This window comes from Oncorhynchus kisutch, linkage group LG23, assembly GCF_002021735.2.
Source record: "Oncorhynchus kisutch isolate 150728-3 linkage group LG23, Okis_V2, whole genome shotgun sequence".
NCBI lineage: Eukaryota > Metazoa > Chordata > Actinopteri > Salmoniformes > Salmonidae > Oncorhynchus > Oncorhynchus kisutch.
This window is the reverse complement of record NC_034196.2, coordinates 7,124,875-7,140,131: the sequence shown is the minus strand read 5'-3', so window position 1 is coordinate 7,140,131 and position 15,257 is coordinate 7,124,875. Positions and strand designations below refer to the sequence as shown.

Below are 15,257 nucleotides of genomic sequence, written 5' to 3'. Positions count from 1 at the left end.
CAATGGCAACATTTTAGTCTGTTGGTGAGTTTATCCGGTACAGTCTTAATCTGTTACACATTCATAGGCACCATTTCTAAAACGAATGCTTTGCAAATCCATATCCTGTGTTCTGTCTGGGTCTCTCACACAATGACTAGCCAATGGCTGTATAGTTTTCATCTATAGAATCAATATTTCCTTAGGTCATAATATTATTATGGTCACCTATTGAGAGAGGCCTGTATGAATAATCAATATGCCCCAAAATCTTTTCAATCTTTTTTCATTGGTTCTAAATATCTGTCCTTTTGGAGATGCTGGAAATGGGTCCATTGATTGGAATAAGTAGATTCCCAGTTTGTAGTATATTTTCTCTAGAAGTGGGTATCAGAGAAATAAAACTCAAACTCAAGAGGTTCATCCCCCTCCTTTTTCACTAGCATTCCTGTAGTCCCTCCCCACAGCATGGTGGAGCACCATGAGGCTGGCAAGCAAGACTACTGTTCATGTGGCAGCAGGTTGCTGGAAGCCCTCGCCCGATCATACTGTTGACCCCCTCCAGGGCTAGGCCATTGATTTGAATGGGTAGATTCCAGTTGGTAGTAATATACTGTATTTCCTCTTGAAGTGCTTTATCATGTCTGTAGTTGCAGTAGGTCGGCTGGAAGCCCTCCTATGGTACTGTTGACCATTGATTGCAATGAGTAGATTCCAGTTTGAAGATGTGTCAGTGGGGATCACCTTCATTCTGCAGTAGGTCTCCTCCCACTAGCCGGAAGGCCTCCATGAACTCGTTGATGTCTATGCTGCCGTCTTTGTTGAAGTCGATGGAGACGGCCAGGTCACTGATGGCCTCGTCACTGATCTCTGTCTGAAGATGGGAGCTAAGCAGCTTCCACGTCTGACGGAACTCTTCAAACGATATCAGACCTGGGAGACAATGAAATAGAATAGTGCTTTGTATTTTAGATCATGGGCTCTATTCAATCTGGAAGTTTAGCATTAAAGTGTGGCATTTAAATGCAATGTTATGCAGTGTTAACCGTGAATGCAATATATCGACTCAATTGGGAATGACCTTTACATTTCTATTGTGGAATCTGGTTGCTTCAGCTTTACATATTTGAATAGAAATGTGTCCCCCCCCCCCCCCCCCCAGATCACACATTATTTAATCTGTAGTGCACCAGAAGAATTTTAGGGGTCTTTGAGTGAAAGACGGTGATAATTTGCAGTTTTAAACCTGGCTACATATGGTACTGATTTATACTCAATCGAATGGGTTTATTTCACATGTAAGATATATAGCCCACAGATCAGACAAGGAAAAATAAAGTACATCAGGTCTATGTGTTCTGATATGTGCCTGTGTAACAGAGTTGGATTCGTAGCCTCACTCCCCAGCTTGAAATGTCTCTAGTTGCCCTATCGATTCACTAGCTTTTCTATAGTGTAATTGGTCAAGGGATGCGATCACGTGTTTGCGCAAGGCAGAGGATCTGAGATCGAGTACCACCAGTGTGGGCTTTTAGGAAAGAAACTATAGCCTACTGTAGGCTGTCATTGTAATTAAGAATTTCTTAACTGACTTGCCTAGTTAAGTACTGTTAAGCAAGCACAACGTCTGTTACACGTGTGTCTGTTGTTCCTGTAGGTGTCCTATGCTGGTGACACATCCAATTTTCCCTCTGGGGATCAATGCAGTTCAATTAATCTCTTTGTTTTCAATGGAACATCATATTCAGCTTGTTACTAATAAGCTCTCTGTATGTTATGACAGAGAGGGGCCTGAGAGGCTTGAGAAAGGTCATGTTTGTAAAACACAACAGGGCAGGTATCTGGGCCAAGCTGATTATTTACTCACCTGAGTTGTCTGTGTCTATGATCCTGAAGATGGTCTCCAGGTTGGAGTGGTGCTTATACATGGTCTCAAGCAGACTGGCATTCGAGAGCTGGTAGATAAAAGGCAGCAACCAGGAATTTTGTTAGGTGCTTGTTTGCTGTTTTTTTTTGTGTGTGTGTGCGTATGTATGTTTACATTTGTGTGTTAGTAAACCTCACCTCTGTGTTGGGCTCGGTGATGGCCAGTTCTCTGAACCAGAGATGATAGTCCAGCATGCCATCCAGAGTGTCTCCCACTAGCTGAGTCCGCAGCACCCTCCAGGGTAGACCCAGCCTCAACACAGCCTCCATGGCACAGGCCCAGTGGCCCAGAGAGATCAGCCCTGAGAGACCACACAGCCATATTACAGAGACCATGCCACAGTCAGCCTCAAACTGCTACACTAACCCTTCAGGGTAAACTCAGTCTCAACACAGCCACAGAGAGATCAGCCCTGGGAGAGAGACCAGACCATGCAGTGATCACACAGATAAACATAAAACATTGACAGACTTTTTACTGCATAGAGAACTTGTATGTATATCCTATACTGGCCCATAAAGACAATCATCACAGAGAGAGATGCAATAAAACATGATTTGATGTTGACACCATTCAGTGTACATTTGGAACTTTATGGTAGGATTTTAAGACTGCTAAATATACTGTTGCCACTAGATGGTGATGAATAGTAGTCGATATTATATAATGTATTCACTAAAGTACTAAGGGGAACAGAGGTTCTTGGTAGGTGATATGAGTGAAACGGTGAGTGCGTGGTTCAGTACCTGTATTTTCCGGGTCGTATTCTTGAAAGGAACTGATAAGTTCTGACTTATGTGCAAACAGCTTTTCCCTCAAAGCCCTGAGAGCTGAACGCTCAGTCCGCCCAACACTGAAAACACAAGGCATCAACCACCTCACACACAGTGGATAATGTGTCTGAGGTATACAAGGAATTCACTGCAGGGTTTTTAGTGTGGTATGTGTGAGATGTCAGACATATACACATCTGAGGTAATCTTCTTTTAGTCTGATATTCAATTGTTCAGAGTGCCGTTTCATGACCTTCTCCGCACAGATGACACATTGATGACACAATGGTTGCGTTTACACAGGCAGTCCAACTGATCTTTTTCCCCAAAAATATCAGAATTGGGCTGCCTGTGTCTCAGAGTCATTTAAACATCTATCTGTGGCTCGTGTGACCTATGTTACCTTTGTCTCAGTGTGAGCGCCCTGGTAGCCCTGTTGGCCTGGTACTGGATGAAGTGAGGCACCAGGTCAGGACCCATCCTGATGTACGCTCCTCTGTTGCTTCCCACCTCATAGTAGTTAGATGCAGAAAATATGGTTAGGACCTAGAGAAAGAGAAAGAACAAGCATTATGCAAAGGTTCCATTTTACTTTAGAACTCAAAGCTATTTTGCTTTAGAACTCAAAGCTATTTTGCTTTAGAACTCAAAGCTATTTTGCTTTAGAACTCAAAGCTATTTTGCCTACTCTTAGAGGATTTTATCAAACACTCACAGAGTTTGTATTCCTTTTTTAATTTCAAATAGATGGCTGCAGTAAAAACATTTAGCTACAGTTTATTGCATATTTCATTCTCTTTTGATTGTGCTATGTCTGTGGCTTTCCTCACCCTGCGGTTGTGGCAGAACTCGTAGCCCTCTTGCTTGCACTCATGTGAGCGTATAAGCAGCGTGAGGTTGTGACGTCGCAGGACCTCTTCTGTCACATCAGGACCCCAGTAACATCCTCCACCTCGCACCTCGTTGGGGACACAGCCATCCTGGGGCATGGGGTCACTCCATAGCATGTCTACAATCTGCAGCCCAGACAGACAACACCAGGGTGTAGTTACTAGTTAACACCACCACTAGGGGATGGCCATTCACTGGTTCTGTAGACTAACAATGTCCACCCAAATCAGTCTCTCTCTTGCTTTCAATCATCTTTGCTATTCTTCAAATAAAGGTAGAACTCAAATAAATTCCACCCCATAATATAAACAAATGTCAGCCTTTAACTCCATCAACTCCTGCTATCCTAATCCTTTCACCCCAATATGGATAATCCTCCTAAAACATCACAAACTGTTATTTTAACTTTATTCATACTCTAACAAATATCTGATGTAAATGGTGTATGATCTCAGTTACCTGTTTCCACTCGTCCCCGTACGACTCCAGCAGCTCTCCAGAATCTGGGTCAGAGTCAGAGTTAGCCAGGGAGTTACGGAGGTCTCCGTAGGACTGGCTAAGTCCGGCCTGCCTGCGTCTCTCCTTCAGCTCCTCTTCTACAGAGCAGGTCACCCTGTTGTTCAGGCCCTGCAGGGAGCGACGCTGGACCTCATGCCTGGTCCCCGTGCTGCTGCTGTGGGTCAGGGAGTGGACCCGGCGTCTGCTGCTGTCCACAGGCTTGGTGGTTGGGTCATCGTCTTCTAGATCGGAGTCCGTTATACCTGACCTGTTTTGCCTCTTCCTCTTGGGAGGCCGGAGAGCTGAAACATACTACAGATACAAGTATTGTCATGATCCATTCTACAGTGAGGAATGCTGCACTTAGCACAGACATTATTAAACAATGAGCAAAGTGATCTGGGCATGCAATAAACTTAAGCTTCTCAGGCCCGCTATATATTTAGGTTTAGGGATATTTAGGGACCCACTATTTTGGGGTGTTCATTACACCTGTCTATACTAAGGCTAGAATAGGCTAAGATGAATCATCAATTAGTGTCTAATTGATGCTCAGCTACATTTAAGTAATGTGGGTGAACTAAAGAGAAGGGTTCTGTGAGGTTATACTTTGTTACAGGTGAACTATTCCTTTAAGTGAGGTGTTAATGTGGTTTTACTTTGTGTCTGTCCACCCTGGATATGAGGTGAAGGTCCGTGGTGTCTGAGATACCGCCGTGCAGAACCAACACCTTGTTGTCAATTACTGTCGCCAGGGGCAACCAGCTAAAGATCTTCTGGAGAAGCTTTAGAATCTTCTTGCCATGAAGCTAAGCACAAGTCAAGTGACAACAATGTCGATCAGAATATTTCTTGTTATGCATATGTTAGTATAAGATTCAACATGTCAGCGTCATTGATTATATTGAAAACTATAAGGCCTGTGTAGTAACCTGTGTAGTGCTATTTTTTCCTTTTGGGATACACACTATTAACACATCAAATACAGTAGGTCTTTAATCAAGAACTAAGCGGATGTGGATGGTGTTATCTACCAACAGTTTATCCATTGGCTACTGTAACCATGTAACCTAAAACAAAACAGGTATTCCTGTCTAACTGGGTCAGTGTGCTGGCTATTTAAGACTGACTGACACACGTACACAAACACACAAAGATAGAGAGGAAGAGGAAGAGAAAGAGAGTCACGAACAGTCACACAGTTGACGGAGAGAAAGATCCTGTAATCTCCTTAGTCAAGAGGGAGAGTGACCCACATTACACACTGAAATAGATAGGCTTGATATAAGTGGACTCTGATCACTGGTTAACATAATACTCAGGAAGATTAGATGATTCTGATTAGCAGAATAAATTACATATGATGTGGTTCATCCATATCAAATAAATAGGACTGCCCTGGGAAAACACTTGGTTTGGGGCAGAGGCCAAGCAATTTGAACAATTATCCAATGTTATAGAATGACACAAGGTGAGACCTACCCTGTATTTTCCAAGCACCTCTTTGGTAAAGCCATATCTGGGGGGAAAGAAACGTGTGAATGAATGATGTTTCTACTGTTTCTACTAGAGAATAAGATATTATTTGTATTTGTATTTGTATTTATTATGGATCCCCATTAGCTGCTGCTAAGGCAGAAACTACTCATCCTGGTGTCCAGCAACATACATACAGTTTAAAATACTACATGACATTACTTTTCATAACACCTTACCCATCACATTCAGGCCACCACTCCATCACCACATATTTACAATACAACATCCAGGTGCACGAGTGTAGAGTGTGCATCTTATCATGTGTATATGTGTATGTGCCTATGTGTATGTGCCTATGTGTATCTCTTTACAGTCCCTGCTGTTCCATAAGGTGTATTTTATCTGTTTTTGAAATACAATTCTACTGCTTGCATCAGTTTCCTGATGTGGAATAGAGTTCCATTTAGCCATGGCTCTATGTGCACCTCTCATATTCTGTTCTTGACTCGGGATTGTGAAGAGATCTTTGGTGGCACGTCTTGTGGGGTATGCATGGGTGTCTGAGCTGTGTGCTAGTAGTTTTAATTAACATACACCTCGGTGCATTCAGCATGTCAACACTTCTTACAAAAATAAGTAGAGCTGTTCTGACCTGTTTTCAAATCGGTTATGTAGCCAGACTTATTTGCTGTTTATTTTTCCTCCGTTACTGATAGGCATGCAATTTTTCAATTCCTCAACAATCCACAGGGATTTAACAGTTTTTACAGTCATTTTCTTAATGGGTGCATGCTTATTAGTAACTGAGATAAGCAACTTCATAAATGTGTCAATTGCAGCATCTGGTTGTTCCTCATTTCACACAACAGACCAACACATATTATTTACAACAACACAGGAATCACTACAAAACATATTGTATGACCTCTTATACACTATATTAGGCCCAGCCTTTGGAAGTTTGGTTTTCCCAGATATGGCTACTGTAGTGTGATCACTTGTTCTGAATGTAAACGGCAACACCTCCACCTTTGGCATTTCTGTATTTTCTGTAGATGTTATAACCATGTATCATCAAAGGTATTATCTAAGTAAGTTTCAGAATTGTCAGAATATGAATGTCATCTACATATGTTAATGTGGGCTATTTTTAGCACTGCTTGACTGTTGTCATTGCTTTACTGGGAAGCTTAGCAGAAGTAGACATATCCATGTTATGTATGTTAGTGCAGGGATTATACTGTACATAGAGTATGTCTGATAGTACCTTAGGTTAACGATATGGTCCTCGTGGTTGCCTCTGTTCAGATGGACATCATTAGGATAGACCAGGAGAAAGGAAAACAGGATGAGGAGGATCTCCAGGGAATCTTTTCCTCGATCCACAAAGTCTCCATTGAAGACATAAGGCTTCTCAGATGATGGTAAACCATTCTAATCAGGATAGGTAAGCACATATCAAATACAAAGAAAGCTTAAATTAGTTTACCTTCATTATGAATGAGAACCATGTCATGTGAATTGTGATGTGGTGCGTTGACAAAAAAGTGGCATCCACCTTGTAGAAGACCAACAAAAGATCCTCAAGATGCCCATGTAAGTCTCCTGTTGGGAGGGAGAGGGTTTACCAGTGAGGGACAAGTTGGTAAAACATAAGAAGCAATAAAGCTATACAACCAGTGAATTGTTTAAAAGCCTGATGTGTGGTTATGTTTCTACCACAGATAGTGATCTCCTTGCTGTGGCAGGTGGAGATCTGACTGATGTTGGGGAGGATCCTCAGCAGCCTCCAGGTCTCCCCAAGGAGCTGAAGGACATAGCGAGAATGGAGCTGCTACTGGGAAAAACAGACAGAGAAGAACAGAACGCTTGAGGGAAAACGAGAAGTGAGAGGAAAGTCGTTAGTAGAAAGTCAACAACAGACGGCAGTCAGCAGAGAAAACTAGCATAATGGCAAGCCTCTGCCCAACAGTTGGTGGTAGAATGGATGTTTGGCACATGGAGGCCACTGATGGCCCTGCCTACACTTGCTTGCTGGATCACTTGTGAGTAGGAATACCTACTTGTTTGTTCTTGAAGGCCTCCACCAGCTCAGCTGCATTGGAACATGTTATGGGGAAAGAGAGATGGGGACCAGAGTACAGCTTTGGTACCTCAATGCTCTTGTAGCAGAAGTACCTCTCCCAATCTACATTACGGCAGATGTTGTTCTCACGGAAGATGTGTGAGATCAGGTTCCCTAAGACAGAGATAGGACACAGGTTTTTCAGAGGACGTACTGTAGGTAATTAGTCAAATTAGCTAATGGGAGAAAAGCTGGGCTGCATCCCCAATGGCAATCTAGTATTCACTATGTTGTGCACTACCTTTGACCAGGGCCCATAGGTAGTGCACAATATGGAGAATAGGGTGCCATTTGGGACACATCCCTAATCTCGTACACCTGACTTCTTCGCCTATAGCCTGGGGATGAGGTGAGAGGATAGCTTACGCTCACTGCTGGCTGGAGTGAAGTGATCCATGAGGTAGCCAAAGAAGTTGTAGAGCTGAGATAAAGAAGTCGAACAAGAAGAAGTAGAAGAACAAGAAGAAGAAGAAGAAAATACATAATTGATTAAAACATTATTTTATTTTTTTACTAAAAGAATCACATGGTGTCATGTGAATGTGTAGTTTTCCCGCAATGCTAGGTATGTGTGTCTGTTGTCCCACCTTAATCTGATCCTGCTCTCCTGCGTACTCGATGGACTGGAAGATGTTCCAGGTGCACCTGCGTCTCATCTCCAGCCGTGCCACGTACTGACGGTACCAACGTTGGATTAGGAGAGCTGCCCTCATTGCTGGGGGAATGAGTAGCGTCGGGAGAGAGCATATTACAACACATAGGCACTTACAGTATGTGATCCCTGTGGGACTTGAACTCACAACCCTCTCATTGCTATCGCGATCCCATTACCAAAAGAACACACAAGTTTACAGTGCAAATGTAGCTAGTTATCATTATGGGACCTACTATATCTTTAGTTGTCTCACTTTTTTTAAAGCAGTATTACAGCTATTTGTAGCTTGTCTGAGTGTCTGATACCCGTCTGAAGAGTTCTACAGCTATTCTTAGCTTATCTGATGATGTTAACGGTAACTACTGGAGCACTCAGTCATAGATTACAAATTCAGATCCTCAAATATCCCATAATGATCTGTAGTGATTTAGTCCTCGAGCTGAAGACTGACTGACTCACCTGTGGCAGCTTCACATCACGTTGTAGGTAACAAAGACACATAAACCAAAGAAGTACAAGTGTTAATCTTAGTTAATCAAGTGTCATCTTTCACAGAATGTGATGTTGATAATAACATTGATGTATATTTTGAAAACAAATTTGAATTAACCAAATGTTGAATTGTAAGACTTTACCTGGGACTAAGAGGCTGGCTATAAGTAACAGAAAAACAAGACAGAGAAGATTAGTTCATTTCTCTCTAGGCTAATCCAAACTGGTTTATAATGGTTTAATTGTTTATAGAGGTGATAATACATGAGAAAAAGCATTTACTTTCTCTGTCGCGTTTCTTCAGCTGGTCTGATTTTGCAAAGCCAGATCCCATGACCTTGTAGTTATATAAAAAATATAAAACATAATATGCATTTTTTCATTCATTTTAGACATTTACAAGCACTATTTCCATGATTAAAATGTGCATTTAATTAACTGTTCTGTGATTGATTAATATTTGGACATATAAAATGGGCCTGGCAAGATTAGCTTGAAATTATAGTCAACCAACAAAGCCTATAATGATCATATTTTACAACAACCTTCTCTATTTCAAGCAGTCAAATCCCTTCATCACACTAGAAAACTGCAACACAATTGCAAGACCCATCTTACCTGGCCAGGTTGCCTCTCCACGATGAGGTCTCTCCCTCAGTATTTTAGCACATCAGCAGCAAAGACCTTATTTTTCTAACTCTTTTCAGCCTCCAGAACACGTTGAGGGAAGAGAAAGGGATGTTTGGAGGATTTTTCAAACATATTTATTCAAACAGGAGACAACTTGTTCCAGTTGTTTTTGTGATGATGGGTGGTACCTCTAGGTTGGTACACACAGGGCCTCAGTCATGCTCCAGGTGTAGTATAGCTCTCTCTAGTCCAGTCCATGGCTATAGGCTGGTAGTGAATATCGCCAAGTGTCTTCTCAGACAAGCCCCGTGACCACTTAATCAAAACAACAAGCCACAAATGGATTAGGATTAAGCCTCACAGTCACTATGGCTGGCCTCTATACTGAATATATGGATGAAGGATCTGATAAAGGGCAACACATGGCAGAAAGAAATATACATTGCTGTCAGAAAGTATTGATACCCCTTGACTTATTCCACATTTTGTTGCATTACACCATCCACACATAATACCCCATAACGACAAAGTAAAAACATGTTTTTAGAAATGTTTGCACATTTATTGAAAATGAAATATATAAATATCTGAAGGGCACTTTTCGGCATTTGCTGTATGATCAATGAGAAACTCCATATTGCAAATGTACGGTCCCTTACTAGACTGCCGCGAATGTTTGTAAAATTCGCCGATGGCGGCGGGCCGTGCACCGGGGCCAGATCTTGCGGGAAGTCATTGAACGAAGTCTCTCGGACATTCAGTTTCCGTTTATTAAAATGTTCAAATTTTGGTCATTTTTCCGTTTTTCTGTCCCGGTAAATTCCAGCAGATGGCGAATGGAATCTTATTGCAAATGTACAAAACATCACCAATCATGACATGGCCATTTCTCCTAAAAGGAAAATACTTCGAAGACTAAACTTGGTGAGCATAGGTTTGGACTAATGGGCTGAAACAAGATGGCGTCGAGGCCTCAACGCTTTTTGAGTTAAGTGTTACGGGAATTCAATTCCTATATGTTTTAATACCCAATTAAATTAAACACTCTGTCCACTCCTAAGAATTTGTAAGACTCTTATCTGCATAAAATGGACAGAGACCAGTCCCAAAATCAATCTGTAGTGTTTATTGTCGAGAGTACTGAACACGATACAGTTTACCACAGGTTATAAACTGAAAATGACGTCATTAGATTTCGAACTGTCCCGTCTCTTCTCCCACCCTGGTACAAAGGCAGTATCTCAAGCCTTCCCACATCGTCTCCCTACCAATTTAATATAATTTATGACGGAGCCAAGGTCTTCCTGTGTAGATAAGCATTCTAGCCAGTCTAACGATAAGTCCATTCAGAACAGACAGAACAGACATTCATTGTTCTAATTCTTGACTATATTTACACACATTATATTCAGTACTAAGATTAAAAGAAAATTCATACATCTATACAGTAACATAATCGTATTCTGATTAGTCAGTCCTGATTGAAATGTATACATAATTAGTCATTATTGATTAAAAAAAACCTTAACATTAAGGCAATTTTTCTGGGATTAAAGGTCAAAAATGAAAACAGAGTGCTAATTTGACCGCTTCACATCAAAGCACATGAACCTACGGTGTAAGGAAAAAAAGAACCAGACATTTATCTATCATAATGTAAGAGAAATCGTACAATGTACAAATGTGTTTTTTCCCCAAGAAATTACAGATCCAGTTGCGGCATGTTCAGCCGAATCCGTTATGGTGGGTATCGGAACTCTACGTGATTTCTGTGATTTTCTGTGATTTTTTGAAATAACACTCAATCATTCAACCCTCTGTAATTAAGTCAGTTCTTAACGTAAAACACTTAAAACTCAAAAATCTGTAAGAGCCTACCCCAAGGAGGATATGTGTTCACTTTCAGTTTCCTGCGTCAACCGGAAGTGCCTGAAATTGGGGTCGTAGGGGCTGTTTCGAAGGGTTAAAAAGATCACATCTTTCCAAAACTTCATATGTGTGATTAGGCAACCCTCATGAACTGTAATCAGTCATTTCTCCCAACAGAAAATAAAAAACTCACACACACACACACACACACACACAGCAAGGATGGAGAGACACAGTGCGGGGCTTAAAGAAACACAAAGCCATCAGGAGCATTCCTGAGGTCCTCCCAATCTGTGCAAGCCTAACCTTGACCGTGTGGCATTAACCCTTAACAGTGAAAAGAAGGTGTTTACATCAAACAGTTTGCAATGACTTCTCTCCCCATAGGAATACATTGCCTGCTCCCTGAAATTCAACCTGAAGCCTATGTGGGTTATGAATGCCTTATGAACGTGTCTTCGATGACAATTCCTCAGGTCGCTATGAGGTCTACCTGTGTTGATTCTAAGCTTCCTGGATCAAACGGAAGTGGTTAAAATCACCCTAAAGGTGTTTTGATGTACAAAATCAATTCTTAGCGTAACGACTTTAAACTCAGGATTCTGTAAAAGCCTACCCCAATGAGGATATGTGTTTACTTTCAGCTTCCTGTGCCAACCGGAAGTGCCTTAAATTGGAGTCATAGGGGCTGTTTGGAAGGGTTAAAAAGGTCAGATCTTTCCAAAACTTCATATGTGTGATTAGGCAACCCTCATGAACTGTATATCAGTCATTTCTCCCAACAGATGTCAAAGAAAAAACTCTCACGCACACACACACACAGACAGCAAGGATGGAGTGACACGGTGCGGGGCTTAAAGACACACAGAGCCTGCAATGGCATTACCATACTCTCTAGGCTGTGCCGAGTTCAATGAGATGCCCCGCTTGACCGTAGCTCACTCGGTCTGAGCGCAGTGACCGTGATAAAAGTAGGCCCAGTCACGAGTCCGACCGAGGATGGTTTCCCTTCCCAGCGGGTGGCGCTCGGCGGTCGTCGTCACCGGCCTATTAGCTGCCACTGATTGACTTTCCTCCCCCTCCTTGTATGTTTATTGGTAGCACCCGTTGGTGAATGATTGGTTTGTCTTTATTAGACAGCCGGCCTGCCTGGTTGTTGTGCGGGATTAATGATTGTAACCTTCGGCTCTAATGTAGAGGAACGTGTTTGTTCCTGGTCGTGAAATTTCAGTTGTACCTTTCTCATTCCCCGTGTTTGGCGGCCGTTATTATTGTGAGCACCCTGTGGTGCGTTGGTGCATTAAAAGAGCACAGCCTTGCACTCTCTGTCTCCTGCGTCTGACTCCACACCCACGACACCCGGAGCATTACACCCATAATGAAACCTGGCCCTAAATTTCAAATGTCATATACATACCACTTAAAAATGCTCACTGTCACGGATCCCTCTGGAACTTTCATTGCGCACACCTGGCCCCTATTCCCACTGATTGTATTTGTATGTATGTGCCCTTTGTTCACCATAGTGGTGTCGATTATTGTTACTATGTCCGTTGGTGCATGTGAGTACCTGTGCTGTGTGTTTTGGCTTTCGTGCCATTCTGGATTGCGCAGAAGATTACTGGTCTCGTTCCAGTGTGTTAATCATTGTGTGCATGTGTTATTTGAGATACTCCTCGCTCTTTTGTTTTGGGTTTCTACCCGGTGTTGCTTTACGTGTTTGTTTGGTCTTCGTCCCAGTGCCTTTACACGGCAGGGCGTAATTTGTGCTTAATTCATACCAACGTGACACTGACTTGCAACCATATCACCACTTACAAGTTCATAGTGAAGGTAACCTATGTATTAGGTATGGACAGAGATATTTTCTGTAACATATTTTTATAAACATAGTTAGACTTCATTTTCGTTCCTTACATATTTCAATTTATTCAACCAACCAACTATCAATTTAATCAGTGCATTAAAAAAAGTGACAAGCTGTAGAAATGTAATAATTAGAATGTTTAAATTTAAACTGCAGTGTTAATATGAATCCAAATTCATAAAAAGGACATCCTCATTGCATGAATTGTTTAGCCTTCGTTGCTCAATAGAGCATTTTACCACTTCCTTGACCTTCTTTGACACTCATGGGTAGAGAATTATACTACATTTGAATCCATCCCATGATGCACAAGGGCATAGTTCCTAGCATAGTACCTAAATGAGTATACATACACCTTTAGGACACACATGGAGTAGGGCTGGTTTCCCAGACAAAGATTAAGCCAGGTCCTGGACTAAAAAGCTGTTTCGATGGAGATTATCCATTGAGAAGGACTAGGCTTGATCTGTGTCTGGGAAACTGGACCATAGTGATCAGCTGGATTCAAAAAACATGTTCCCTTCCCTTGCCATCTCTAATCATGCAATATAGCGATGGCTTTACTTAGCCCTCCACCATACTGTTTTCATTCATTCAAACAGGGGCAGAAGGAAGGATGCATATTTTTGTTACAGGATATTGAATTTTTATTTACATTATATTACAATGAGATTAGAAGTGAATAACAGGTATCAAACAGTTGAACTTTTAGAGAATGTCTGAAACAGCAGGTCAAAGGGTCACGTGTATTATCAACCAATATTACAGGAACTCTTGGAAGAATAGCCTCCATTGTGGGTTAAACGAGATCCAAACAAACAAACAAATGGGGAGATATCACAATAAGTGTAACTTGTGTCACATTGATAAAGACTATAACTTTGAGGCACAGAAAGGCAACAATTCAACTCTGAACAGCAACTCTTACACTGTAGATCTGTGAATCTCAACAACAACAAAAACATCCCATTCCCTCCTCAAGACTTTTCAATAATTGGAGTCATGCCAATGTAGGTGCTGACATTTTTTTCATCACCCTCCTTGTTGCTCACAGGAGAATAAGATGTGTCCTCCTTTGTTGTCATCTATAGATGGAGAAAGTTTAAGGAGGGAGAGAGAGAATAGAGGGAGGGAGGGAGGGAGGGAGGGAGGGAGGGAGGGAGGGAGGGAGGGAGGGAGGGAACAGAGTACAATATTAGTGGCAAGACATTGGACAAAAGAGCTTTTCAGGATCATAATCTTTCAGATACAGTATTTGTTGTCCAATGGTGTTATTTGTAGCTTTTGTACATAATGTTTCTGTCACTGTTCTGTCACCCAAAATAGGTTCTGGATATCAGGACAGCGATTACTCTCCTCATACTGGACAAATATTTTTTCTTTAACGAGTCAGATGCAAAGGATTTACTTCAGACATCCGACAAGGACCAAATCCCTGTCATTCGCATGAGAAAGACACAGACATATTGGGGACTTAGGTCGAGGTGCCTTGTAAGGATCCGACGGCGAGTGGGCAATCTGCCTCTACCATCAGTCCTATTAGGCAATGTACAATCATTGGACAACAAAATAGATGAACTACGGTAAGATACAGCTGGCGTGTAAGATACAGCTGGCGGATTTTACGCTGCATCGGCAAGATTGAACAGCTGCCTCCGGTAAGACAAGGGGTCTGTTTATATTTGTAAACAACAGCTGGTGCACAAAATTATGGAAGTCTCGAGTTTTTGCTCACCTGAGGTAGAGTATCTCATGATAAGCTGTAGACCACACTATTTGCCACCACAAACCGATGCTGGCACTAAGACCGCACTCAATGAGCTGTATAAGGCGATAAGCAAACAGGAAAACACTCATCCAGAGGCGGCGCTTCTAGTGGCCGGGGACTTTAAAGCAGGGAAACTTAAATCCATTTTACCAAATTTCTATCAGCATGTTAAATGTGCAACCAGAGGAAAAAAAGCTCTAGACCACCTTTACTCCTACAAAGCTCTCCCTCACCCTCCATTTGGCAAATCTGACCATAATTCTATCGCGAATCCTGCTTACAAGCAACAACTAAAGCATGAAGC

The 15,257-nt window shown here is 41.9% G+C and overlaps 2 protein-coding genes across 3 annotated transcripts in view; both read right to left on the bottom strand.

The window, feature by feature from the left end:
• Positions 1-10: 10 nt before the first annotated feature.
• Positions 11-9,722, bottom strand: LOC109877930 (serine/threonine-protein phosphatase with EF-hands 2-like). Of its 2 annotated transcripts, none has more exons than XM_031802831.1 (19): positions 9,438-9,722; positions 9,102-9,156; positions 8,963-8,980; positions 8,787-8,795; positions 8,260-8,387; positions 8,039-8,093; positions 7,611-7,786; positions 7,267-7,381; positions 7,106-7,152; positions 6,815-6,981; positions 5,551-5,587; positions 4,728-4,877; positions 4,030-4,380; positions 3,510-3,695; positions 3,083-3,225; positions 2,653-2,759; positions 2,044-2,207; positions 1,847-1,934; positions 11-912 (listed from the first exon to the last, which is right to left on the bottom strand). In XM_031802831.1, exons 2-19 carry the CDS (start codon positions 9,151-9,153, stop codon positions 710-712), a joined length of 2,196 nt encoding a protein of 731 aa, XP_031658691.1. In that variant the 5' UTR covers positions 9,154-9,156; positions 9,438-9,722; the 3' UTR covers positions 11-709. The 2 variants fall into 2 exon arrangements, with proteins under 2 accessions (XP_031658691.1, XP_031658692.1); XM_031802832.1 differs by having other exon boundaries at positions 7,701-7,786.
• A 4,086-nt stretch (positions 9,723-13,808) lies between these two features.
• The window catches only part of LOC109877943 (lysosome membrane protein 2), a 54,884-nt gene continuing 53,435 nt past the window's right edge, over positions 13,809-15,257 (bottom strand). The window contains exon 12 of the mRNA XM_020470184.2: positions 13,809-14,270. Coding sequence (XP_020325773.2) covers positions 14,163-14,270 — 108 coding nt within the window. The 3' untranslated portion in view covers positions 13,809-14,162. The remainder of the gene's footprint in view (positions 14,271-15,257) is intronic.

What these genes read in the sequence shown, in the direction of transcription:
- LOC109877930 (XM_031802831.1), bottom strand. Translation starts at nt 9,153, where the DNA reads ATGGGATCTGGCTTTGCAAAATCAGACCAGCTGAAGAAACGCGACAGA. An exon ending in AGGCCTTCAAGAACAAACAA is followed by an intron (nt 7,382 to 7,610) that starts GTAGGTATTCCT and finishes TTTTCCCAGTAG; the next exon opens with CAGCTCCATTCTCGCTATGT. An exon ending in CCAGGGTGGACAGACACAAA is followed by an intron (nt 4,381 to 4,727) that starts GTAAAACCACAT and finishes TTGTATCTGTAG; the next exon opens with TATGTTTCAGCTCTCCGGCC.